This window comes from Carettochelys insculpta, chromosome 4, assembly GCF_033958435.1.
Source record: "Carettochelys insculpta isolate YL-2023 chromosome 4, ASM3395843v1, whole genome shotgun sequence".
Classification (NCBI taxonomy): domain Eukaryota; kingdom Metazoa; phylum Chordata; order Testudines; family Carettochelyidae; genus Carettochelys; species Carettochelys insculpta.
The window spans coordinates 48,675,319-48,703,307 of record NC_134140.1 but is presented as its reverse complement, the minus strand read 5'-3'; the positions used below and the strand labels follow the sequence as shown (position 1 = coordinate 48,703,307).

The window sequence follows — 27,989 nt, the reverse complement described above, 5'->3', positions numbered from 1 at the left end:
CTCCATGAACGGCAGCCCGGAGTCTCTGCTTCAGGGTTTCTAGGCATCTGTGCAGCCTAAGCTATGTCTACACTATGAGACAAACTGGAATTTAAGGCATTTAGCTCGATATTGCCATGTGACTGTCTTTGTAAATACCATTAGCTTGATTTAGGGAGCACTAATATTGATATCATAATATCATGAGAAACAGCTGGGTGTAGTGTCAAGTTCAAATTTAAAAGCTCAAATAAAGGCCGGTGTGGAAGCGCCACATCTTAAAATTGAATTTATTAGTCTACAGAGGGGTCCTATATGTAACCCGCAGTGCTTCTCAGTGCCCTGCTCTGGCCACCGTTCTCCAGATGCGCAGGAATTAGGTAACAGGAAGACTGTGAATTTTAATTCGGAACCAAGAAGCTTGTGACTCATGGGCTCATGTTTGTATGAGAGGCTGAGAAACATCCTTCTTTTGCTGTTAGAGCTGTGAGCATATCTACTCATTACAAATAGCCCTAACACAGAGTTTGTGGTTCCATCTCTACCTCTGCTAGCTGACAACTCGCTTTTTCTTTTCTTTCTTTTTGCACTGCCTGGCGCCAGTGGCTGCCTCAGTGCACCACATGGCAGCAAGGCTGTTGTGGGGATCGTGCTTGTATAAGAGGCTTCTTTTCAGTAACTTAACATTTGTGCATGACACCTCCCCCTGCCCTTCCTCCACAGGCACCACACAGTTGGGGTCTTTCCCACACTCAACCACATCATGTGGCTAGCCCCGACCAAATACAAGGACATGCCTGACATTCAGTGCCGACCATGCTGCCAGGCAGCACCATGTCCTGGCTTGTGCATGGTTAGGGCTCATGGGGTAGGAAGAATTTTGGTGGGTTTGTGGCTGCTGGGGAGGAGTTTCCTTGGTGGCTACAAACTGGGGGGCCTGGCTGCCACCCGGGGGAAGAGGGTAGGGAACAGTTCAAGTGGCCCTTGAGCTATGGACCCCTCACTCCATAGTCAAAAAAGATTTTGGGGGACCATGTCAACTCACCATTCAACCTCCCAAATACCAAATGGCCCCACTACGGCAAGGAAATCTGGCGAGCCCCATCGCCTGTGTTGGTAATGTCTGTGTAGTGAAGAGAGAAGCCAAAAATCTCTTTTCCTAGCCTTTTCTATCATCATTTTTTTTAACCTTTGGAACCCTTCATGCAGGGAAGAGTGGGTGGAGGGGTTGTTGAGAATACAGACTGTGCACAGAAGGTTTATAATGGACAGGGATGCCAAATACCCTCCCTCATAATATCTTTTTTTTTTTCAAAACCTTTACTATCTACTCTTTCTTCATGCTTGTCATTGTCCCTGTATTATTTTCAGGGATCAGATGTAATGAAGGGAGCGGGGACAGTTGGTGGAGGGTCAGTTGAGAAGACAGACACCTGCTGATCATTATAAAATCTTATATAATTCAGTTACAGCTACTGTTTTAAAAAGCAATTCAGTTATAGAGGAAAGATTTCTGTGCATTGGGTGATCTTTGTTGATGCACTAGTTTTCCTTCCTTCTACGTGTAAAAATGGATGTTTGCTTACCATGGGAAGGGAATGAGGGCAATGCAATGTGGGAAGATGACGTCAAATACTAGCAAAAATACCCAGCATGCTATGGGGATGAGGGAACTGTGGGATAGGTTCCCACAATGCACTGCTGCAACAGTCATTATCTGCTGACTGAGTGTAGCACCAATAAGTTGACTATGTGAGGAGTGTGTGGGGAGGTGAGGATAGTCAAATTCAAATTTATAAAATCCAGCATTAGAAAATTGATATTAATAAATTTGAATGTATCTCATAGTGTAGACATAGCCAGAGAGTGAATCCTGCTTCCAGTGTATCTGGAATTATAGGTACGTTGTGTATTTGTGAATTCAGGCTTTATTTTTTTTCTTCATTTGTGACCTGTAAGGTATTGAAATGAATAGGCATCCTCTCTTTCTGGGCAGCTTTTTGTAAATTTCATATTATTTCCTTCTCCAAAGTACAGAGGAGATACAACTCAAATGAGAAAAATGCTGTCTCTATGCAGTTAGAGAGACATAGCTCAGATTTTTTGTGTAAAGGCCTGTGAATGTAATTAAAACTATGCAATAGGAAGATTTTTTTAAAGGATGCTCTCATTTTTTAGGTATATAGGAGCAGATGGAAAGTTGACATCCCTTAAATGTTGTTGTTGCTCTGCGTACTCTAAATGCTAATAACCAGGATATCTAAACACCAAATACAAAAAATAAAATGTGTTCTCTTTAACTGTCACTTTCACTGATAATTATTATATAATTGTCAAAGTTACTGGAATAATACATTTCACATAGAGCTAATGTAAACTGAACTAAGCAATGTCAGTGTTTGCTATGTATTTCAATTCTCCAGGTTTCAGGCTGTTAGGAAGAAGTTTGTCACTGAATTAAAGGAACTGCGACAGAAGGAACAGAGTCCTCATGTAGTACAAAGTATCATCAGCTTAATTATGGGGATGAAGTTTTTCAGAGTAAAAATGTACCCTGTAGAGGACTTTGAAGCATCATTCCAGTTCATGCAGGTAAGCGTGCACCACATTGAACTAGAGCAGATGTCATTTTGAGAGTAGATTTAGATATTATATATTCATTAACAGCAGTCCATCATCTCTGAGTGCTTGAATATGTGTACTTTGCTGTAGGGGTGGTGTGTGAGTTCCTTGTGCATCAGTGCTGGAGATGTTTTCCCCAGCAGAACCTTGGGGTTAGCCTCGCCCATCGGTGTGCTCCCTAGGCTGTGAGTAAAGGTATAAAACACACTCGTACTCTGCCACTCTTAGGCTGTGTCTACACTACCACCTTCCTTCAAAGGAAGGATGGTAATTAGGGTGTTGGGAGTTTACTAATAAAGTGCTGCTGTGCATAGGCAGCACTTCATTAAGCAAATTCTCCCCACCCCCCAGCAGCTTTGAAGTTTTAAACTTCGAAGTACCAGCACGCATCTAGCCACGGCACACCCGCCGGTACTTCAAAGTGCCCTTTCTCCTCAAAATTTTGAGGAATTTCCCCAAAGTCCTCCCACGGAGGACTGACATGGCTACAACAATCCTACATATAACTTTTCCTTAGTCAACCAAAGCATTACCTTCCTGGATCCAACCTCCCCTCCACTTCAGCTTTTTCCCCTCTGTCCCCCCCCCAGTTCTGCATGTTTCCCATTTGTAAGGGGATGGTAAGATTCATGTGGGTAACAGAAGTACTGAAACTGTAATCTTTCATGAGACAGAAAACAACATTTAGTAACTTTAGACAGACTGTTTTCAAACAGCTGTCCCATCCCTGGTGAGGAGCTTTTTAAATATATTCTTGGAACACAAGAACTCCAACATCTTGCTGACATCCACAATACACATGATTTCTTCATTGCCCTTTAAGGCTGTCTGTGGGCCATCTTGTTATGGTATGAATGCCCTTCACTCTGAGGATGGAACCATGCTTCTGAAGGACAATGAAGCCATCCAAGTACATTGGAAAGAACATTTTGAAGATCTTCATCTGTAACCATGAAGTTACATTAAGAAGTCCTTGAGCAAATCCTCCGATGAGCCTCTAGGGATGAGTTTGGAGACCCTCCAAATTTGCATGAGGTACACAATGCTATTAAACAGACCAAGAACAACAAGGCGACAGATCTAGATGCAACTCAGGATGAAGTTTTCACAATAGTGGACCACAGCTAATCCAGCAGCTTTACCTGCTCATCCTTAACATTTGGTAAAGGAGGTGATACCCAGTGAAATGACGGATGCACTGATTGTCTCCCTCTTCAAGAAAGGGGATAAAGCAGACTGTAGAAACTATTGTTGTATCTCTCCCCTTGCCACTGCAAGCAATGTTGTGGCATGGATCCTTGCAATTCACCTTCTGTCCATGTCAGAAGAAGTTTTAGCAGGGTCACAGGGTGATTTCTGACCATATTGCGGAACTGTGTATATGATCTTCATAGCACAGCAGCTGCAAGAAAAGTGTCGAGCAAAATTGGCCATCGTATACAGCTTTCATTGATCTTACTAAAGCCTTTAATTCATTGACTTGCCATGCCCTCTGCATTGTGCTCTCGATGATAGGATGTTCTGATGTCATGTATGTTAGTATCCTGAAGTTGCTTCACAATAAGAAGATGACTTCTGAGTGGTGTTGACTCCTGGAGTGAATCTCTCAAAGTACAAATAGGAGTCAAACAGGGCTGCATCCTGACCTTGACCATGTTAGCAGTTTTTATGGCCACCATTCTTTATCTAATAACTGGGAAGCTCCCAGCTGGTATTGAACTGTTTTATAGAATGTATGGAAAGCTGTTCAGGCTTAGCAGGCTGACAGCTAAGATTTCCACCACATCAGTCGAGGAACTTCAGCATGCTGATAATGCAGTTTTTGCCCACTCAGAGAGATTTTTCAAACTATCCTGAATTTGTTTCTCAGTGCTTATACGTCTTGGTCTCACGCTCAACATCAGGAAGACCAATGCTCCATCAGTCCACACCAAATGAGGTACTACATGCTTCAGCTATTAAAATCATTGGAGAAGTAATGGAGAATGTTGACTATTTCCTCTACTGTGGAAGTCATCTCTCATCCAAGGCAGATGTGGATGCAGAATCCAGTATTGTCTGAGCTGTGCCAGTACAGCCTTTGCATGTTTACGGCACAGGTTTTGTGAAGATCATGACATTTGAACAGACGTCAAGCTTCCTGTTTATCAAACAGATATTCTACCAACATTGTTGTATGGGTCTGAAACCTGGACAACCTACAGGCATCACTTGAAAGTCCTTGAGAGGCATCACCAATGCTGCCTCTGCCCGATCTTGAAGATCAAATGGAAAGACAGACACACTAGCATTCAGGAAGAGGCAAAGACCATCAGTATTGAGGCAATGGTCATCCATGAGCAACTTTGCTGGACTGGTCACATTGTCTGAATGTCAGACCAGCACTTCCCAAACCAGGTGCTGTTCTCGTAGGTGAAGGAAGGTTATCAAAAGGTAGGAAGCGCAGAAGTGCAATATCGACATTGACACTTGGCCCAGGATCTCTCAAAATGGAGAGAAGTAGTACTTGATCACATATATTTTGAACAAGTTGAGGAGGACAAGAGGCACAGGAGGAAGGAGAGACTGATTTTGCCATGGTGAGCAGTCTCCTGCCATATCTGGAAAAATCTGTCCTCTCTGTTATAGAACTTGTGGTTCAAGGGTAGGCCTCCTCAGCCACTGAGGGAGCCACAGTTTCCACAGAAGATGATCATAACAATGAGTGATCACCTTCATTAAATATGTTCCCTCCCTTCCTCTGGCCCACACTGCCTTGGGGCTATTACTGACTGTGTGCTAGCTGAGAAATGCAGCAACTTGGGCACAATGACTGTTCAATGGAAATCCAATAAAATCATTGATGTATACCATTGTCTTTTAAGGGTTGAAGCAGACCATGTGCTATGGTTAAAATCAGGAATGTAGCACAGTACAAGAGGGAATACCTGCAAGGCAGTGGGATTCCCTTTTAACTCACCAGCCTTGAGTTCTGGTTCCTGTTGTGCCTCCATGGCTGGTACCCTTCAAGTTTGTCAAGGGGTTGCTTCTTAAGTGGCTCCTCCAGGTGGAGATGCATAAATGTGTGTCTTGGCCTTCATAGACATGCTATTGGACCATGAGGTGGGGTTGAGGAGGGAGATGTGAGCAACTTTAGGCTGTTTACTGGAGGCCTTTGACAGCACCTGGTCCCACTCATCATTGAAGGGACATGCACAAAGAGCCCCCTGCCCCAGATTGAGAGTCTTTTGCTGTTCTGTACAGAAGCCTCAAGTGCTTGATGCATTCCTGGCACTGGGCAGACTTGCCCATCCTGCTTCTGGGTGTAGGTGTATGTTCCTGCCACTTCAGAAGAAGTTGTGGGAGATGGTTACTCCAGCGACATATCGACCAGCATCTGGATGTGCCAGGCATCTCTTTCCAAAGCAAGATCCAGATTTAAACTATATTGGTCAACATTGTTCACCCGAATGCTGTTCTGGTGTACACAGTGCAGCTCACTACTAGTAGTGGAAATGGGAGGAAAGGAATGGGAAGAAGGTTGGGGGAAAAAACTTCAGTATGCTGTGTGAGTGTGAAGACAACTGAAATTCAAAACATGGTACATGCCTCTTACCTCCTGTCCACACTGCAAACTGGTATGGATATGGGGCTATGCCACAGCCTGAGGCATGTACTAACCCCTCAAGTAGGTAGCTTATTTGTCCTGTATCTGTGCTTTCAGACATGTGCTTCTGTGGTGTAAATGTGGATAATAGGAGGGTTATGGCACAACCATAGGCATGGGAGTAAGTGTTTATAGTTTTTAGTGCAATTACATCACCAGTTGCACTGCGATGGCTTATGCTGCTAAGAGAGCAATGCCTCCTGAAATTTACCTTAGTTTCTTATTCTATTTGTGAGGAAAAAGCATAATAGAAATACAACTGCTGTTGCAACTGATTTTTTTCCCTTTTGGTTTTCAAAAAATTGCAAGAGGGGGTGCCAAGGATTTAGTACCTGAGCTTTTGGTAAGGTATGAATGAGTCTAAGATGCTGCTGAAGAATTGGCTAACTTACCTTTTTAAAGTTATTAGTTTTAAGTTGCTGCCAGCGTAGGACAGCTGTTGATGTTCTTGTGCAACAAAGTAAAACCTAACATTTTTCTCTTGTTTTGTTTTTGTTTGTTGCTGTCTTTAAATTTGATCAAAAAGGAATGTGCTCAATACTTCCTGGAGGTAAAAGATAAAGATGTAAAACACGCACTTGCTGGTTTGTTTGTGGAGATTCTCATCCCTGTAGCTGCTGTAAGTAGTCTTTTTTTTTTTTTTCCCCCCCTTACAATATGAGTTTGATTAGCTTTTCTTCCTGAAATGTCTTCATTTGATTGAATTTGTGCAGGCCCGTAAAAGCTGTTAGATAAGGTCTTGCCTCATATTTTCCCATCAGTACCTCTGTGCTCCTATAAAAGCAAGCCTATCAGTACATCCTGCTTAGTACCTACTTTCCCACTTGTCCCGCATAACTCAAATTTTCACATAAGTCAAGGGGAAGATAGGAACCAGGCTGCAGCCTGGTTCCTGGCTCTCCAGGGCTTGTAAGAGCCAGAAAACTGACCCCAGGGCTGGTCGGTTTCCTGGCTCCCAGAGTGGTGGGGAGACGGGAAGCAGCCTGGTTCCCAGCTCCTCACTGCTTGCAGGACCCAGAAAACTAATCAGCACATGGCTGGTCAGTTTCCCTAGTCCCACAAGTGTCAGGAAGATGGGAACCAGGCTGCTGCTTTGTTCCCAGCTACCCACCGTTTGTAGGACCCAAGAAACTGACCAGCCATGAGCTGGTCACTTTCCCAGATCCCATAAGCTGTGGGGAGCTGGGAACCAGGCAGCATTTCATGCACTGGAGAAGACACCAGCTTTGATGAAGTAGCATAGTGCCACTTGCTTCCCAACTCCTCCAATAGTACACTCCCTGTTCATGCCTGAAGCATTTCAAGTGGTGCAGGACATTATGGACATGCTGATGCCATTGACACTGGTGCTGACGAGCCCTAGGCATAGAGGGAATCTGTTGTTTTGCCCCTCGGTCCCTATAGTGGGGCAAGTGCCCCATTCTTGGTAATATAGGGATTAAGGCAGGCCAGAGGTAGCCTGCACAGCATTCCCAGCCAATGAGTGAATGGGTACAGCCAGGAGCCCATCAGAGGGTTTGCTGGAGTAGCCCTGCATATAAGGAGCTGCTCCAGCAATGCAGAATCAATTAGGTCCTGACCAGGGAAGGTGCAAAACCAGCTCTCAGTAAGAACAAACACCTCAGTTGGAGCAGTACTGGTTAGTCTGAGAGGGAGGGAGGGAGGGAGGGAGAGGTTTCTGCCTGGCACTTGCCGGACTGCTGGTCACAATAGTGTGTCCTTGAAGGTGCAAGGGGTCACAGGAGAAGTGGCCCAGGAAGTAGTAGTAGGCATCCTTCAGTCTGCATAGACTATGGATCGCGCCCTTTATAGTTTCAATTGAGGACTTCATTTACAGTGTCTACTGTGACTGTGAAGACCCACACAAGAGTGACAGTCCTTGCTGCTTTCTGTGCTCTCGCTTCTCCTCTGCTAGCTGTCTGATCCTCATCTTGCCCTTGTGTAACCCCAGCCTCCATCTGCTGCAGTCATCTGCTAGTTCTTCCCAGTTGTCCAGCTCGATGTCTACCTCTCTGAGGTCTCTCTTGCAGACATCTTTGTAGCGCAACTGGGGCCGTCCGGGAGGTCTTTTGCCAGAGGCTAGCTCACCATACAGGATGTCTTTTGGAATCCTTCCATCATTCATCCTGTGGATGTGGCCAAGCCAGCGGAGCCGACGCTACCTGAGGAGGGTGTGCATGGTTGGGATTCCAGCTTGCTCGAGGACGGCGGTGTTGGTCACTCTGTCCTTCCATGATATTCCAAGGATGCGCCTGAGGCAGTGCAAGTGGAAGACGTTCAGCCTCTTTTCCTGGCAGGCATACAGGATCCAAGTCTCGCTGCCATAAAGGAGGGTGCTGAGGATGCAGGCTCTGTAGACTTGAATTTTGGTGTGAGTGTACAGCTTGTTGTTATTCCACACTCTCTTGCTGAGTCTGGACAGAGTTGTGGCCACTTTTCCGATCCTCCTATTTAGCTCAGTGTCCAACGACAGGGTGTCAGTGATGGTGGACCCTAGGTAAACGAACTCGTGGACGACCTCTATACGACCATTGACAACGTATAGTTGTCAATGCTGATTGATGGGGATTCAGCAACATCCTGACCGAGTACGTTTGTCTTCTTTAGGCTGATGGTAAGCCCAAAGTCCTTGCACGCTTTGGAGAACTGATCCAGCAGTTTTTGAAGCTGGTCTTCTGTGTGAGACACTACAGCAGCATCGTCTGCGAACAGCATGTCTCTGATGAGGACTTCCCGCACCTTAGACTTAGCTTTCAGCCTTGCAAGATTAAACAGTTTCCCATCAGATCTTGTGTGCAGCAAGATGCCCTCTGTTGAAGATCCAAAGGCATGCTTCAGGAGGAGTGCGAAGAAGATCCCAAACAATGTCGGAGCAAGCATGCATCCTTGTTTGACGCCGCTCCTGATTCTGAAAGCATCCAATAAGGCGCCGTCATATTGGATGGTTCCTCTCATGTCTTCGTGGAATGACTGGATCATCTTGAGTAACCGTGGAGGACAGCCTATCTTGTGGAGCAGTTTGAACAGACCATCCCTGCTGACCAAGTCAAAGGCCTTGATCAGGTCGATGAAGGCTATGTAGAGTGGCTTTCTCTGCTCCCTGCACTTCTCCTGCAGCTGCCTTAGAGAGAAGACCATGTCAACGGTAGACATCTCTGCACGGAATCTGCACTGCGATTCGGAGTACACCCTCTCAGCAATCTTCTGGAGTCTGCCAAGGATGACGCGAGCGAACAGTTTACCAGTGACGCTTAGGAGGGAGATTCCATGGCCCAGGAAGTAAGGCAGCAAAAAGCAGAAAAGAGGGCAGGACAAGGCTGCTGCCTGAAGGTCCTTCAGTTTGGACTCAGGGTAGTGGGCAAGCCTGAGTCCCTTTCCTTCCTCCTTTGGACTGCACCTAGCTATACCAACTGTGGCAAATATGGGCTGTGACTTGCCTCTAGGGGTTGGGGGGGTGGCTAGATAGAAGCTGCAGCCAGCCATATTGGTGGGTGTCCTGGACAAGTACTGCTGAGACACATACACGCTCCCCCCTGCCCTGAATGGGGCAAGGGACTGTGGGTAGGCATTGTTGGAGGACAGTGTCCCACAGGGGACTGAGCCATCCTGGGAGTGACACAGGTCCCAAGCAGTGCACAAATTAGACCAGGGAATTGTAATGGAGGACTTGCTATCCCCAGGGTAGCACCCTGCTGAGGAGAATGAGCTAGTTTCCTCACTGACCAGCAGGAGGTGCTGTGGCAGTGAGTTCACCCCCGTGAGAGTCGCTGAGTGCCCATCACAACCATATTCCTGTGTTGACAGTGAGGAGAGCCACCCTTAGTTCCACATAGTCTTTGGGAGAGATACTGAGACGCTTCAGGTGGCACCAGATCTGAAGCACAGTCATGTGAAGTTATGTGGCTTCCTGGTATCAACAGCATAAGGACTTTGGTCACCCCTTACCTCCAGATTGTTAAAGAGAGAATTATCCAAGAATTTGGCACTCCCACTACTCACTGACACAGTCATATTGATGCTGACAAAGTGGCTCCCGGAGATGGAGGTCATCCTTCCAGAATCAGTGTTATGCTCTGCGGGACAGGAGTAGGTCCTGGTACTGGAGATGGTTTCCAGACTGCCAACCAAGACATCCTGTGCAGTTGCTGACATTGTCTATGTTGGATTGCTCTGAGTTCTTGATTGGTCAGAGTGCCCAATCTGTCTTGGTCAGGGGTTGGCGACCAAAATAGCAAGAAGATCCACTTTTTTTTTTTTTTCCAATTTGGTTAAAAAAAAAAAAATTCAAGAGCTGCAATGCATGTGAATAAGAGACAGTCCTTAATAAATAATGTCAAACCATACTTCTCAGAATTGTGCACCCATGATTTGTAATGTGATAATCTTTACTGCAGGATGTTCACAAACTTTTTACATATTCTATTTCTTCACACTGCTTGCGCGCGCCTACCCTCCTGCCCTTCCCATTATTTTCCTGACTTTCACTCCTGAACCTTCTCTCATTGGAGGACTAGATTCAGAACAATTTCGGTTTTGTTATTGAAATCACTGTACATCTGCTCTGATTCCTTGATAAAGCAAGCACTCTTTTATATGTTTGCCATCTGTGAACAGCTTTCCTTGTTTTATGATCTCTTGAGTTGCCACAGAACTAGCCACAGTTATGCTACTTGGTGATTTCATTCTTTTAGCCAACATATCTTACTTTGCTCCTCCACAGCTTTTTATCCTGGCATCTCCAGCTGGATATTGTTTGGCAAACGTTGTGTGTGTGTGGTTTTTTGAGAAAATGCCTCTCAAGGTTGCATTTTTTTTTGTTGGAGAATTTTCTCATTGCAAATGAGACATAAAGGGAGCCCAGCCAAACTTGATATAAATGCGAAGAATTGAGTCAATTCATTTTGAACTGCTGTTTTCATCTTTCTTTATTTTTCCTCTTTTTTGAAGCCATTCCAACTCCATTCTATGCCGGCTTTATTTCACATTTAATTTCAGTTTTCTTTCTTAAAATGTGTGTTGCCCTTCACAGCAGGAATGCTGCAAGCTTCCTTTTCCTTTTCAAAATCGAGATTTTATTAGCAACACAATCAAAACAGATTCAGTATTATATCCCACGATGAACTCCATATATGAAAGAGGGGACTAATCCAAAGTTTCAAGATCACATAAATGGATTATGCAAGAGACACTGATGTTGGTCCAAGAGAGAAGAGCACTGAAGGTCAGAAGGGATGTTTCAGAGAGGGCGGAACAGCAATATAGAGTGAAATGCAATGAGGTAAAGAAAGCAGTCAGAATGGATAAGGCAAAATGGGTAGGGGAGCAATGTGACGCTATAGAGCAGTATTACAGCACGTTTAAGACCAGGGAGGTGTATAAGATGATTAGGACTATTAATAGGAAGTGGCAGCGAAAGCAGATGGCAATCAAAGATGAGAACAATGGGGTGCTCATGAACAAGAAGGTTGTGCAGTTATGGACGAGATACTGCACCAATCTATACAAAGCACAGTTGGACCCTAGTGTCTCAGAGAGACTGATAGAAGAACTGAAAGTGATATCTTTGCTTAGCAGCAAGAGGGAGACTGATATTTGAAGGAGGAAGTAGAAAGAGCAGTGAAACGACTAAAGAACAAGAGCCCTGGAAATAAGACCCATGGGGGAGATGATCAAATACGGTGAAAATCTGATTCAGGAAATACACCGACTATGTAATTTAGCATGGAAAGAAGGGAAGGCACCTAAGGAATGAACAAGAGAAGTGCTTGTGAAAATACACAAGAAAGGACATGCATTAGAGTGCAGGAATGATTACCCTAAAAAGTTATCCAGGCAAGGTGCTAATGATGTACTGATGGAGAGACTGAGGTCGCAGATAGAAGATGATCTTGTGGATGAGCAAGTGGGATTCAGGAAAGATAGAAGTGCCAAACAGCAGGTATTGGCATTAAGATTGATATCGGAGAAATCTCAATGAAAGAAAAAGAACATCTACAGTTGCTTTGTCTATTTTCAGAAGGCATTTGACAGTATAGACCAGAAGGTGACTTGGGCAGTGTTGGAGTCGTACAGAGTGGATAGCAGACTGATAGAGTTGTTGAAAGACATCATTGACAATGTGTAGGCAGCGATGAGACTGTGCAGAGAGTTGGGAAGTTGGTTTAGAACGAGTTGAGGTATGAGACAAGAATATCCAGTATCACTGAGTATCTTCTTCACACACCTAGAAAGCACGATGGACAAGATCAAGGAAGAGGCAGAAAGAATATTGGTGCATGGGATGAAGATTAACAACTTGAGGTTCATGGATGATATAGTTATAGAGGAAGATGAAGACAAGCTAGCAAGAATGGTGCAGGTGCTGAATGAGGAAAGAGCAGTATGGAGTGATTATGAACATAGATTAAAACAAAAACAATTGTATTTGGAGATGAGGAAAGAAGATCAGCGTAGACTGGGTCAAACTAGAGAATGTAGACAAGTTCACATATCTGGGGAGCAACATAATGTATGATGTAAACTGTAAGAAAGAAACGGTGACTAGAATAGTGAAAGCAAGAGCGAGTTTGAAGGCGATGGATAAGATCTGGAAAGCAAAGTGATTAGCTCAGGAAAGAAGCAGCGTGTCTTAAAATGTGTGTATTCAGCAGCATGTTGTATGGATGTGAGACATGGATGATATGCAAAGACGTGAAGAGAAAGATATTGGCATTTGAGAGGAGAAGGAGTAGAAATATCCCGATAATAGGATGGATGCACAAGGTCACTAATGAGGAGTTATATGGGAAGATACATCAAGAAGAGAACCTACTGCATAAGAGTAACAGAGAGGAAGCCGTGTTAGTCTATACACTATCAAAACAAAAAGCAGTCAAGTAGCACTTTAAAGACTAGCAAAATAGTTTATTTTGATAGTCTGAAGAAGTGGGTCTGTCCCACGAAAGCTCACCCAATAAACTAGTTTGCTAGTCTTTAAAGTGCTACTTGACTGCTTTTTGTTTTGATACTGCAGAAGAGAACAAGAAGTCTTGTGGCACCTTATAGACTGACAGATATTTTGGAGCATAAGCTTTCATGGGCAAAGACCCTCTTCATCAGGTCTTTGCCTACGAAAGCTTATGTTCCAAAATATCTGTTAGTCTATAAGGTGCCACAAGACTTCTTGTTGTTATGGAAGGTACAGACGAACACAGGTACCTCTCTGATACTACTGCAGAAGGCTATACCCCAGAAGTTACAGCTATTCAGGAATATCTGCAGAATGAACAATGAGCAAACCCAAAGAGAATGGGTGGATGATATAGTAGATTGGTGCGGAGCTAGTCTACAGAAAGTAAGTCGCTCCACAATGGACATGGAAATATGGAAGGAAATAGTGAGGGAGGCATCAGACACCAGTGGGCACTGAGCCTATGATTGATGATGATGAGGAGCTTTCAGGAAGAACTGGTATTTTTACAGACCAGCAAAGGAGAACATTGACAGGTTTGAGACAATTGTGCATGAGGAATTGACTCATTTTGACTGGGTCTTGACTGTTACCAGTATTTAATGTCCTTTTTCTTTTCCTTTTTTTTTCCCCTTGAACTTTCCTATGAAATAATTCAAAATGATGAAGCGTGTGAACAGTCATTTCCTTACATTTTATGTTTTTCTTTGTGGTGTTTCTTTTGTTTGTTTTTATGGCTTTAGTCCCTGCTCCCTAACTTTAGTGATTCTCACCTAACAGGCATGAGAAACTATACAGTGAAAGCTACTCAAGCATGGCTGGCTATTTAGCAATTTGCACCCAGGTAAAAGGAACTATATAGTGCTGGGTGCCTTCAGTCACAAGGCACCTTATACTGCAGCTTACCTGTAGTTCTCCATGACTGCCACAGTGGCATGCACATACCACTCCAGGGGGTGCCCGGACTGGCTCTCGTCTGGGTGCTGCTCAGAGAAAATCTTCTGGCACCAAGTATCAGAGAGGTAGCTGAGTTAGTCTGTATCTTCAAAAACAACAAGAAGTCCTGTGGTACTTATAGACTAACAGATATTTTGGAGCATAAGCTTTCATGAGCAAAGACCCGCTTAGTCAGATGCGTGGGGTGGGGGTGTTCAGAGGAGGATTTAAAGAGGCAGTCTCAGCAAAGGGGAGCGCCAGGGCTGACAAGGTCTATTCAGTCAGCGTGGATGTGGCCCATTATCAGCAGTTAATGTGGAGTTGTGAACATAAGGAGAGGAGAACTCTAGTCAATTCATTCGGGGGAATGTGGCCCATTGTCAGTTGCTAATGTAGAGGTGTGAAATCAAGAGTTGAGAAACTGCTTTTGTAATGGGCCAACCACTCCCAGTCTCTGTTCAAGCCTTGGTTGATGGGAGTCAGATTTGGAAATGAATTGCAGCTCTGAAATGTGTCTCTGCATTTTATTTTTTAAATGTTTTTGTTGTAGAACTGTTACTTTTAAATCTGTTACTGAGTGTCCAGGGAGACTGAAGAGTTCTCCTACAGGTTTTTGTACGTTACCGTTTGATGTCTGATTTATGTTCATTTATTCTTTTATGTAGAGACTGTCCAGTTTGGCCAATGTAAATTGCAGTGGGGCATTGCTGTCACATGATGGCACCTATTATATTAGTAGATGTGCAGGTGAAAGAGCCCCTGATGGTGTGGTTGATGTTACGTCCTGTGGTGATATCGCTGGTATAGATATGTGAGCAGAGTTGGCAGAGAGGTTTATTGCAGGGGTTGGTTCCAGGTTTAGAGTTACTGTTTTGTGGTCTATAGTTGTTAGTGAGAATTCATTTAAGGTTGGCAGGATGTCACCAGTGTATGTGGCAAGCACACATACCTATGTGGAATGGACATGAGCATCTCTAAGGACACTAGTTTCAGAAACAGGTAACTGTCCTTTTCATGTTCTGCTCATTACATCTCATATAGAAAGACTGTAATAATGTCCATAATCTGAAAAATAATGTAGATGTTGCATTCTGATAAGCCTCCATAGTTTTGCTTTTAATCGTTTTTAACTTTTCTGCCTAGATCCCAATACTTAATTATTTATATTTATTTTCACCAGGCTGTTAAAAATGAAGTGAATGTGCCATGTTTGAAGAATTTTGTGGAGATGCTCTATCAGACTACCTTTGAATTGAGCTCAAGAAAGAAGCACTCACTGGTAGTTAAGAAATGGTTCAGTTTTTCACACATTTACTGATATGTTTTAGATTTTTTATAATTATTTACCTAAGGACTGTTTAAGAGAATTATTTAATATAAAGTCTGAACTCCTAAAAGCAGAACAAGGATTAAATCCATGGTTTTTATACTATTTCTACCTGATCTTTGATCTTAGTCTCATTGTGCAGAATTCGTTCTCTGTGAATGAACAGTAATTCTGTGTTCTCATTCTGGAGCTTTTCCTGCAACTGACAATTTTTAATTACTTCAGTGGTTTTGTGATGTGGAGTTATTGTTTGCTAATATCTCCTCTGATAGCATAAAAAATTCTTTTTATCCAGAATCTGTGTGGACAAAGGGCAGAAGTGGCAGGCTGTGTCTTTTGCAGTAAACCAGCTGCCTGTTAACTATCCTGTTCATATATATTAGCTCTTTTGCCCACATGCTTCAACTTTCTCTGGTATCCCCATTATGCCCCAAGATTTTTTTTCCTAAGTATACATCCTGGCAAAGATTTAATTCTCAGTTTCAGAGAGAGAGCAGTATTTGTTACTCCCCTTAATTCACATAACTATAATGCAAATGAATTTCTCACTTTGCATCTGTCATAAGGCCAGTTCTTGTTTGTTGTTTGTACTTCTAATAAGTGCAAAATTACTTTAGAATAATCTCTTACATTCCAGTGCAGGGTTTGGGGAGGCTTTGAGTACCACAGAGATTCCATTGATACCCTATTTTAGGATTCCAAGAGTTTAAGGAACTACTGTCTCTGTAGACATTTAAACACTGTAGCTTGTGGCAAGAATATAATGAAAGTTGGTACTGAGACGACATAGTATTTTAAAGTCAGAAACCCTGTTGCATTATTCTTATTATTTCACTAGGTTTTATTTCTCCCTCCAACTTTCATCCTGTATCAAAATGAATGGTAATAGTTGTGTATTAAGGACCAGAATACATTCTGCTGAAAAACCTTCAATACCTTAACAAATCGTACACCATTCCATCAAGAAAAGCACCATAGCTCAAATAACTAATAAAATGTATTAAATTTGTGAAGGTATAACAAAGTAGAAGGTAGTATTCCTTATCACTGAGTCTTATTCACATTTTATTGGGATGATTTTGTTGTCCCTAAATGTATGTCTCAGAGCAATTTGATCAATTGTTCTTTATCTTCCTTCTTGTAGGCTCTGTATCCATTGATCACCTGCCTGTTATGTGTCAGTCAGAAACAGTTTTTTTTAAATAATTGGCACATTTTCCTGCAGAATTGTTTGTCGCATTTAAAGGTAAGAAACATTCTTAATTTGAAACCTGCCACAAATCACCAGAATTCAGCTATATGTACTTCAAGCATTTTAATACCAAGTAAAGTATTATAAATAATTACTTATATAAATAGACACTGTCAAATAATTATTTTAAACATATTTGAATGTTTTAATTCTCCATTGTTTAGTGTTGTGTTTCCTGTATTTTATGGGTTGCTGGAATTGGCATGGCTCTTTTTTAAAATGCAAAATATACTGGTTTTATTATTTAGGTCCCTTTGATGCTATCTTTGTGCATGAGCTTCATTGGTTCATGTTTGCATAGCTGTAGTAGCAGTGTGTTGGTACTCACCTGTTACTCTACAGCCAGCAGAGAGATCATAAACCGTAACTCTTTCGTTCACGCAAAAACTATTGATTGTAGAGGTATGTGGGGATGTGGAGGTGTGACACACTTAAGTAAACATAGTAATTTCAAAATATATTTTATTGTTTGATATTAAAAATAAACTAAATATGTAGTCCAGAGAAGAAACGAAGGAGAAGAAGAAATGATACTTACATTCTAAACCAATTTTCAAGTTGTGTAAATTTTGACTGAAACTCAGTGCTCCCTTTTTAACTCTCTTGACTGAATTTGGAAGTGTTGTCAACATTACTGGATTAATAAATGACACTGATCATTGATATTTGGAAATTGCTTTTGTCCTAATTTAAATCTCTATTAATTTAATATGCTCTTTCATTAATTTTGATTAATATTGTTTGTTAATAATGTTTTTGTTTTGCTTAACATAAAGGCTTTGGTATTTTTAAAGTATTGATATTAACAATGCTTCTGATAAGCTATGTGTAACAATTTCCAAATCATGGCTATGTGCTTATGATTTAAAAGCTGCTAAAGCAAAGAACAAATTTTGATGTTTTTGATGGTTCTTTGGTTGTCTTTGCATTTTTCATACATTTCTGTTGCTTGTTGAAGATTTTGTACATTTTTTCATCTAACATACTTGCAATTTTTTCTATGTCTGCTTTGTTTTGTTTTGCTATTGAAGCTTCCCTTAAAAATATAAAATTCTTTTGCATCCTGAAGTAATATATTCGTGGCACAACCTCCATTGCAAGCAATGGATGCATTAAAGCTGTCAGTCCCAGAGAGTTTAAGTAGTAACTGTGCAGCATGCAGTGTTTACTCTGAATATTTTTGTTGCCCATTAACAACTTCATACATTTTATCTTTGGGCTCTATTCAACAGAAATTTTATATACGAGCATCTGCAACGCAGAACGTAGCAGTTTTTGTATTCACATTCAAATGTTATTAGACTGTTGAATCATTTGGACTGTGGTTCTGCTTCTGTTTTCTGTGATTATCTAGCTTTTGATTGAGACTTAGTTGATGTGACTCTTTCGTGCACCATCCCAGTTATCTCTTTATTTTTCAAAGCTCAGCTTTTTTCTCTGTATGTATTGGCACTAACCAGTCCCCTTTTTGTGTATGGAAAAAAAAAACAGGTGGTACTCGGTTAGCTCCCCACCCATAACCAAACCCATGGCTGTGGCTGCCAATGTGCACGTACTCAGTACTGGCAAGTACCGACAGAAGAAAAGCACTGGCACTGACTAAAAGAAATGCCCTCTAAAACAAGTAATCAGTTGCAGAGCAGATTCTTATCTTGATTTATTTTTCTCCCTTCTCCCTCACTATTACGTGGTCTCCTCATAACTTCTTATGTATTTGCTTGAATTTACTCAGGTTTATGCCGAATAATAAAGATTAAGTACCCATTCACCCCTTTAACATATAAACTTATTTAATTAGACTATCAGCAGGTTTTGTCTGACCTCCATCAGGAAAAATCAAGCAAAAGTTAGAAAATGGAAAGAGTAACATTCACATACCATTAGTGAGGTTCATAACTCTCTCAACAGTGGCACTATGGTGTGAGGAAAGAAGTGGTGTCTCAGTATGCTATATAAGTAGATATTAAACCATTTAGTACTTTAGAGGCAAATATCTCTAAATTTTACCTGGAAACCAATAGAAAATGGATGGAGATTACAAAGCATAGGAGTAATATCTTCCACTTAAGTGTTTCTGTGAAGTGATTCAGTAGCATGTAACTTGCAGTATTTTCAAATGTTTGGCTGATCTTAAGGCATTGTTTAGTATGTAGTGTGGTTACTTTTCAGTGACTCGGTCAGGAGATTATTAGATGTCTTGCGTTTGGCGATGAAGACTCTGTTACTACTGCTGCTTCTTAAAGACCAGGGAGAGGGTTAGAATAGAAGACTAAATATTTCTTGGGAAGAGAGAATTTTTGGCCTTAGGAAATTAATTGCTGTCCATTGCCACTAAACAATTGACGTTAGTGGACCATTTAGAGCCACTACCAGCAAAAAAAAATCTTATTTCTGTGAATAGAGTCCTTAGGATATGGCTTCCTGTTTTGTACTTTTTTTTTTTGTTTTTCAATCTAACATGCATGTGCCTTCCATTCTCACGTTTGTTATGTTTTGCTGTCTCATGTTGCTTTATTTAGATGCCATCTAACAACAGTATCAGAAAACAAATAGAAACACTGCAGGTGAGTTAATATATTGTAATAACATAGTGAAAGGTTATTTTGTCTCCTGTAACTGCAGTGTTTTGTTTTTGTGTATGTTGTTGTGTTTTGTGTCTTGTTTGGTTCTGTAAAACTACTGTTGGCACCGTCAAGAAGCAACAGCACAAAGAAGAATCTTTGTAAAAAAAAACATTTTAAATGTTTGCTAAAGGAGAAAGCTCTTTAAATCATCTGATGATCACTTGCTTGAGGAATGGTAGATCATAAGTCTAAGCAACAATTTCATAGCCCAGTTTGTTGAACAGCAGTACATGTTCATAGCAAGAGATAAAATATCAATGTCAGATCTTTGGTTGTTTCTATTACATTTCTGTCCTACAAATTTGTCTTTTATAGTAGCCAACTTGGAAATATTTTCACAATAAAAATATGTAAATGGCTTATTGTAACTTGAAGTAAACTCAACAGTAAAACCTGCCAAGAATGACCACTCATGAGGGTTGGCAAAAGTGGTCACTTACACGACGTTGTCTTTCTTTTCAGAGATTAGAACACCAGAGAGGCGTACCATTCTGTGGTTAACAGGGTATAACTTACCACCGCAGTGCCTCTGGCTGGTTTTCCTAGGAATTAGCTTATTCTAACATTGCGCCCTTCTCAGGCGGTGTCTTGCTTGTTGCAAATCTGCTCTCTCCATCATTCTGGGACAAGTGTCACCCTCTTCTGAACACAGCCCTCTGACTCTGCCCCACTGTTATCTCCCCCTTCCAGGGGACTGGCATCCTTACTGGCATCCACACTTTGCTTCATTGGCTAACTGCAGTCTAAGGTCCAACCCCTCGTTTTAGGGGCAAACTGCAGTTTGGATTGGCCACTCTCCTCATTGGCAAGTGGTGTATAAAGGATGGAGAGATCCAGACCCACCTGCTACTTTGGGTCCTGATCCAGGGACCCTATAGCCAGCCATCACATCCTGCTCCTCCTCCAATCTCTGTTGCTTGTTTCCCTGTGTAATGTCCCTGTAGACCCAGCACCTTCTTTGCCATTGTATCAGGGCTTCAGTTTGGCAACCAGTCAGTCTGGGGCTCCCTCTCACTCCTCTGACTCAGAGCAGATAGAGCAGTGCTGGGCAATCTGTCCTTCCAGCAGCTAGTCCTTCTCCCTTGCACTCCAGAGAGAAACTGCCTTCTGCTATCCTGAGCAACCCTTATTATATGGCCCTCCCTGGCTTTGATTGGCTCCTCCAACAAGTCTGCTCCTTATTGGCTATCTCCAGTAAGCCCTCTTCCCATTGGATGGGATCCTGCACTCCCCTGTTACCTGTGTGGAGCAGCCACAAGTGTTCACTGTTTCTCTCCCCCCCACATATTTGTGAACAGAATAAACATTATGTGCACTGAAGCATATGTGAGTGTGTGCCACCAATAGAAATGCATACTGTCCGCTGTGGGTGGTCTGGTACTAATTGCTGTAAGGCATCTGAATTTCTCTTGGGTAGCCACCTAAGCACTCAGCTTACAAGAAACGCTGGCAGCCCACCTCAGCACACATGGCTTCTGCAAGTAGTCACTTGTGACGAGGGGTCTCTAAGGCAGGCTTTACTGTAACTTGAAAGACATTTATACTTAGTTTTACAGCTTTTACAAAATATAAATTATTTTAGTTCAGAACAGAATGAAAGTTTAACAATATTTTAAAAATACTGTCTTCGTTAAGTAACTAGATTTGAATAACTTGGAAAAATGCTATTTTGTTTCTTGCCTTCTTCAAGATATTTGCTTCATTAAGTCATTTTAATGTGACACATTAGATCAAAGTAGATTCACTGTCTTTTTTTTGTAGTTGTTGCTTTTGTAACCTTTTACATATCCACTTAGCTTTTTGACAGTTTGTTTCTGCTGATATATTTAATGCATGCAGATTCCTCCATGCTGAAGATTTTAAGAACTAAAATAGAACTGTATTTGCAACAAAATAAATGATCAAAATACTTTAAGTAAGACCTTCTGTGGATTAGCTAAATGACTGGAGTATGTCAGGATTTTTAGTTAAACAGATATTTTATTTGTAGCATAATATAAATATGAGTTTGCAGGAGAAGAGAAAATCATTTTACCCTATAAATATATGCCATCTTTTTTTAATAAAATAGGATAAAAAAGCCATTTTTATTAAACACATTTAGTTAACTTAATATCTGTTTATAGGACAGAGATGAAAGTAAAAATGCCCAACAGTACAATAGGACAATAACTGCTAAAGGCTTAAAATCTTTCGCTGTTTTTAAACATGAAGCCCTTACTCAGTATGATGACTTAAAATGTTTGATACAGGGTGCCACCTCCTCTTCCTGTTGATGGGGGGGGCTGAGGTGGTCTAGATAGAAAATTGGGAGGAGCTGCCCCCTGATCACTGTGAGTTTCCACTCTTCCATCGTGCTGTTTCCTATTCCCCCTCAGGAAAGTGCTGGCCTAACTTCTTCCACTGACATCTCCTGGAGGCCCCAGGAGACCAGATTGAGGTCAGCATACTAAGCAGTATGAGATGACTGCTATGGTGGCTGGTGCCATGGTGTAGGTAGTGCTTCCTTGTCTCCTCCTCCTTCTGCTGCTAATGCCTGGGGATAGGACTTCTTGCAGCCAGTAAGAGCTGTCAGAGTGCTGGGAACTGGCTTTAGGGCCAGCAGAGCACGTGTGTGGGGCCCAAGAGCCTGGGCTATAGTAGGTCAGTCCTGGTCACTGCATGGGGACAACTTCCTGGTGCAAGTGTTGAAGGAAACAAGCAGGGGCCACATTCAGCTCAACCTGCTGCTCACGAAAATGGAGGAATTGGTAGGAGAAGTAGATGTCAGTGGTAAACTGGGCAGCAGTGATCACGTCATGGGTAAGTTCAGAACCGTGACCAGAGGAAGAAAGAGCACATAAATACAGATCCTGGACTTGAGGAAAGCAGACTTTGACTACCTCAGGGAACTGATGGGCAGGGTCCCTGGGAAGCTAACATGAGGGGCAAGGAAGTCCGGGAGAATTAGCTATGTTATAAAGAAACCTTTCTAAAGGCACAGGAACACCATCCCATGTGCAGTGTAAAAAAACAAACAAAAAACAAAACAAAAACAAATATAGCAGGTGAACAGCCTGGCTTAACAGAGAAGTCTTTGATGAGCTTCAAAAAAAAAGTTTAGAAGTAGTGGAAACTTGAACAGATGACTAAGGAAGAGTATAAATATATTGCCTGAGCATGCAGTGGTGTAATCAGGAAGGCCAAAGTGCAATGGGTGTTCCAGCTAGCAACGGATGTGAAAGGGAACAAGAAAGGTTTCCACAAGCATGATAGCAATAAAAGGCTGGTTAGAGAAGTTGTGGGCCCCTTACTGAATGTGGGAGGTAACCTAGTAAAAGCTGATGTAGAAAAATTTGAATTATATTTTTTGCCTGTCTTTACAGGCAAAGGTCAGCTCCCAGAGTGCTATGCTAGGCAGCACAGTATAAGGAGGAGGTGGGCAGCCCTCTGAGGAGAAAGAACAGCATATATCATACTTGGCTGAAGCAGATGTAGTATCTGTACCTGACACAAATAGCAACAGGTCCCTCCACCAATCCCCCAATGAAGGACAAACTCCACCTCATCTTCTGCTCAAGGCTTGGCACCTGCATGTTTCCAAAACACAGAGCCGTGCTGCTCCAATGAGTTGCAGGTTGTGCAGCTACACAGTCAATAATCAGTTATCTGACACTGACCTACAGAGGCAAACTAGGTTTCAGGTTTGGTGGCATTCCAAATAACTTACCCCAGCATCTTCCACCCTCCATGTGATGTTGGACTACATACTGAATTTGAAGATGTTGGGGCTCTGCCTCAGTTCATACAAAGTACACTTTACTTCCAGAATGGCTTTTGCTTAGCAGATAGAAGGAAACTTTTTGCCACCTGACTAAAAGGGTTCATGAAGTGTGTAGTGAACCTCTGTCCTTGTCCAGACACACAAATCCAGCTTGAGTCCTAAATCTAGTTTTAAAGAGTCCAACTAGACTACTGGTTGACATTTTGGCCACTTGTTCACTTACTTACTGGTTGATGAAAATGACATTTCTGGTGGCAGTCATGTTAGCATAGCGATAACAACACTAATGGCCTGCATCCCCCTCACAGTATTCTTTAAAGATAAGATTACTACTGTACCACATCCAAAATTCATCCCCAAGGTGACCTTGTCTTTTCCCATAAACCAACTGATTCACCTCCTGACCTTTTAAGCCTCATCATGATAATAAGGAGGCTGTGCTGCATATGTTAGATGTTAGGAGAGCTGTAGCCTTTTTTATCTGGACAAGATGAGGGCATTTAAGAAATCTCTAGCTTTTGTTCTACATTACAGAAAGATCGAAAAGTGCAGCAGTATTAGCCCAAAGACTCTCCACGTAGGTCTGGAACTGCACTAACCACTACTATCATGCTCCATATGCTACCTCCATCCAGAATCTGCACAAACTCAACCAGACTGGTTTCTACTTCTTTTGTGCTTTCCTCAGGAATGTTCCTCTTTCAGAAATCTCTCGAGCAGCAACTTTGGCATCTGCTCATACTGTGTAATAACTGGAGACTCTGCTTTCAATACTATGTTATCATCCATAACAGACTCAACTGAATCTCCAACCTCCCTTTGAGGATACTGGTTGGGAGTCACAGTGGAGCACCTATATCGACATTACTTGAAGAGGAAGTATCAATAGTTCTTCATGTATGTCCCTGTGGATGGTCCTCAACCTATTCTTCTAACTTCTACTTCTGAGTTCTCAGTGGATGCTTTTCAATGGAAAAGGAGTTGAGGGTGGTTCACCTGTGCTAATTTCCTTTGATGCACAACACAAAGGAGGGAGAGTGTATGCATGTGTCAAACAGACACTGCTATCAAAGATACCTGCTCAGAAGTGCAAAAACATAGACACGTACAGTGGGGCACCCAGAGAGGGACACATCTCAAAGAACCATTTACTGCAGTTATTAAGTAACTCCCTCATCTGTAGAAATGCATGATTATTCATATCAAGAGTTGTAAGGTTGGAATGATAACCAGATTCTGCTAATTTCTGCTTTCTGACATACTGTTTCCTGATGGGCTTATTGGAGGCCAGGATTAGATAGTTCTGGACCTCCAACTTCATCTTCCATGTAAAATATTAGGGTTTTTAAATACATATATCATCTTCAAGAAATTTAGAAATCTTCATATAGAACATTTAGTACAGAATAATGGAACTATATCTGAAACCTGTCAGTATCTTGTATTTGTGTTTAAAGATTTTCCGAATGACTTGTTTTTGTGAACATCAAAATCTCAAGAGAAATGTTAACAGTGAAAAGCATAATTTGTAGTACTCCAATCTGCGTATTTCAGGCTTTCTTCAAGTTTCTCCTTAGAACCGACTTCTTTATGAAGCCTATAAATTCTAGTCTTCAGTTCATGGAAGTAGAAACATAGAAAAGTAGTTACACAACTTCAAATAAGTGAGAGTTATTAAGCAGCACAGCTGCCCAATCTTACTGCTATTTACAAATACTAGAACTAGAATGTGGCTTGAAGCTGTTTTCATTATATGTGGGGTTTACTGTTTTGTTCAGCAATGCTAAGCACCTGCATTATATAAATTGTTCCAGCGCTGCTTCTGGTAACCATTGTCTTCTCTTTCTCCTTCTTTTATTCCATTGTTATCTGAGGGGATTCATGATATTTCTCTGTACGATTCTGTGGCATTTATGGCTGTAGTAGGATGACAGTCTCTCTTTGGGGAGAGGCAGGACAAGTCTTTCTTAGTTTCTTATGGAAGCCAGACTACATGGAATTCTTCATTTCCAAAGCAGATAACAAGATTTATGTCCCTCTGAGTAGGAAGAGAGGATAATGGGAGGGTCTGAAATGCTTTGCAGAGAGAAATCCCAGGAAGAAGCCAAGTTCAGGAGGAAACTTTGGCTAAGGTTAATTCTGTTGCTTAATTAATACAACAGGCAAACTGCAGGAGTGGATTTGGACATTAACAATATGTATGTGTTTGAGCTGTATTCTGAGAGCACTTTGAAGACTCTGGCCATTTCCAGTGAAATTGTAGGAATAAATTAAATATATACAACAAGGCAATAAAATCTTGATGTTCACCTCAAGAAAAATATCTGCTTGTTAATTACTCTTTTGCTTTCAACCTGACAAAAGCATACAAAATAATCTAGAGCAATGTTTCTCAACCTTTTTCTTTTATAAAGTACTTTTTTCCAAAGAATAAATATTTCCCATACCTACTATTTTCAGACACATTTATTTTTCTATCATTGCAAAGCGTTTGTTTAAAAACCATAATCATAACTGGTTGGTTGGAAGAAATTGCCTATAGGCACTAAACTTGCCATCGTACTTACGATTGTACAGAAAGGATAATTAAAAAAAATAGATGAAAATAAATTAGGTCCCGGCTTTTTTTTTTTTGGTCTTGTTTTTTGTTTTTTTATTCTTAAGAGATTGAGAAACATTGAGTTAATGTACCCTCTGGAAGAGCTCCAGATATCCCCAGGGGCACACGTACCTCTGGTTGAGAACCATGGGTCTAGAGTCCACAGTTAAATACACACTGTACATATGTAATTTGGGAAAGGGGTTGCATTTAGAATTTTTGTTTTTAATGGAACATGTATTCAAAGAAATAAACACATCAGCTTTCTGGGTTAGAGCAATTAAACGTCAACTTAACATATAGTAGTTCTGTATAAGGAAAGGAAACAAGTAGATTATGGATAGTATTTTACAGGTGATAGTAACTGCTTTTTTTTTTTTTTAAACAGAATAAAGATCCCAAAATGTCCCGAGTTGCACTGGAATCTCTCTATAGATTACTGTGGGTTTACGTTATTAGAATAAAATGTGAAAGCAACACTGTAACACAAAGGTAAGTTTCTTACATAATTAAAATTATTGCATAGCTGCTTCGGTGAATTTAGAAGACAAACGTTTTATTTTTAAAATACTCTGTAGGAAAAACCTTTTTGTAAAGTTGTGTAGATTTGCTCCTAACACTTCTTTTTGCAAATTTTTGTAGCCGTCTCATGAGCATTGTATCAGCACTTTTCCCCAAAGGTTCACGTAGTGTGGTCCCTCGAGATACACCTCTAAATATATTTGTGAAGATTATTCAGTTCATTGCTCAGGTAAGCTTCCCTCCTATATGGAGGTCTGAGTGCACACTAATTTGTGGAAGAAACTTAAAGACCAAGTCCATTCCTGACATACTTTCATTGAAACCACTGCAATTACATTAGGAGAGAAATTGGAGCATAAACTTGTGAGAAAGTAACTAAATTTAAATTCACAGAACACCATGCTTCTTATGTAGTCAGCAGGCATCTTATGGTGTGTGAGGGTGTAATTAAAAATTGAGTTGGAATGCGTATGCACAAATGGGACTGAATTGTGGTTGAATGAGTATAGGCCTGCTGAAAGGGCATAAGAGGGCAGTTGCCCCCGGGCCTGGCATTTCAAAGGGGCTGGAGGTCTGGCCATCGCTGCGGCTGAAGCTCTGGGTCCCTTTGAAATGCTTACTGCCCCAAGCCCCATCCCTTCTGCCCTTGGCCCTGCTCCATATGGGGCCAGAGAGCTGGGCCCCCCTCCCACCTTGCCCACAGCACCTCTTGTGCCATTATATGAGTAAGCTTAATTCTGGTATTTCCTAATGTTTGAGTGCTTGATTTTGCCGCTGTAATGTTCTATTAATGTAGGGGTTTCTTGTATGTACTATAGCATAATGCAAAGAATGCTGCAGTAAAGTAAATGGACAATTACTCCATAGGCAGCATTAACAAAGATTTTTTCTTTTTAACTTCTGTTGTTATAAGATAGTAAGATGTACTCAGTTTCTTGGTTTTGTTTATGTGCTAATACAAAGTGAGTCTTACACAGGAATGTATTTCTTCATAGGAGCGCTTGGATTTTGCAATGAAAGAAATAATATTTGATCTTCTCAGTGTTGGGAAATCACCTAAAACCTTCACTATCAATCCAGAGGTAAAGTCATCTGAAGAGCAGAAGTTTTTTCTTTTTATTTGAGAAACAGTTTACAGCTTTATAGATAGCAAGGAATCCTCTGAGTAGAAGACAGCTGTTCAACAAGTTGAGGCAAAGTATGCCGCCTGTGGGCCTCCCAGTGGTGCTACTGGGTCTGCTGTCATTCTCCCAATTGAAAATTACAGGGAATAAGTACAAAACATTAACTGTTGTGGAGCTTGTGAGGTCCATATGTTGGAAGAATGATGTGTGGATCAAACAAAAGGAACAGCTGTTCAGTAGTTTTTTTTCTGTTCTGGTCAGTGCTAGCTGATGCAGGAATTAGGTAGGATTTAATTTGCTGCAACAAAAATTAAAAAACAAACCAGGAAGAGTGTGTAGATATTTACTATCGGAGGGGTAGCCATGTTAGTCTGGATCTGTAACAGCAACGAAGGGTTCTGTGGCACCTTATAGACCAACAGAAAAGTTTTGAGCATGAGCTTTCGTGAGCACAGACTCACTTCATCAGATGCTGGTCATGGAAATCTGCAGGGCCAGGTATAAATAAGCCAGAGCAAAGCTGGAGATGATAAGGTTAGCTCAGTCAGCAAGGGTGAGGCTTACTACCAGCAGTTGATCTGGAGGTGTGAACACCAAGGGAGGGGAAGCTGCTTTTGTATTCAGCCAGCCATTCACAGTCTTTGTT

General features: G+C 41.6%; 1 protein-coding gene across 8 annotated transcripts in view; it reads left to right on the top strand.

Moving 5' to 3' along the window:
* FRYL (FRY like transcription coactivator) overlaps positions 1-27,989 on the top strand; it is a 352,830-nt gene that overhangs the window by 173,613 nt on the left and 151,228 nt on the right. For 7 of the 8 annotated variants that reach the window (XM_074992742.1, XM_074992743.1, XM_074992741.1 and 4 more), the window contains 7 exons: positions 2,403-2,571; positions 6,774-6,866; positions 15,313-15,411; positions 16,604-16,705; positions 26,086-26,189; positions 26,340-26,448; positions 27,215-27,301. In XM_074992742.1, the coding sequence (XP_074848843.1) occupies positions 2,403-2,571; positions 6,774-6,866; positions 15,313-15,411; positions 16,604-16,705; positions 26,086-26,189; positions 26,340-26,448; positions 27,215-27,301 (763 nt within the window). Of the gene's footprint in view, positions 1-2,402; positions 2,572-6,773; positions 6,867-15,312; positions 15,412-16,603; positions 16,706-17,041; positions 17,114-19,230; positions 19,276-26,085; positions 26,190-26,339; positions 26,449-27,214; positions 27,302-27,989 lie in introns of those variants that run through there. The other variant, XM_074992744.1, reaches the window with a different exon arrangement.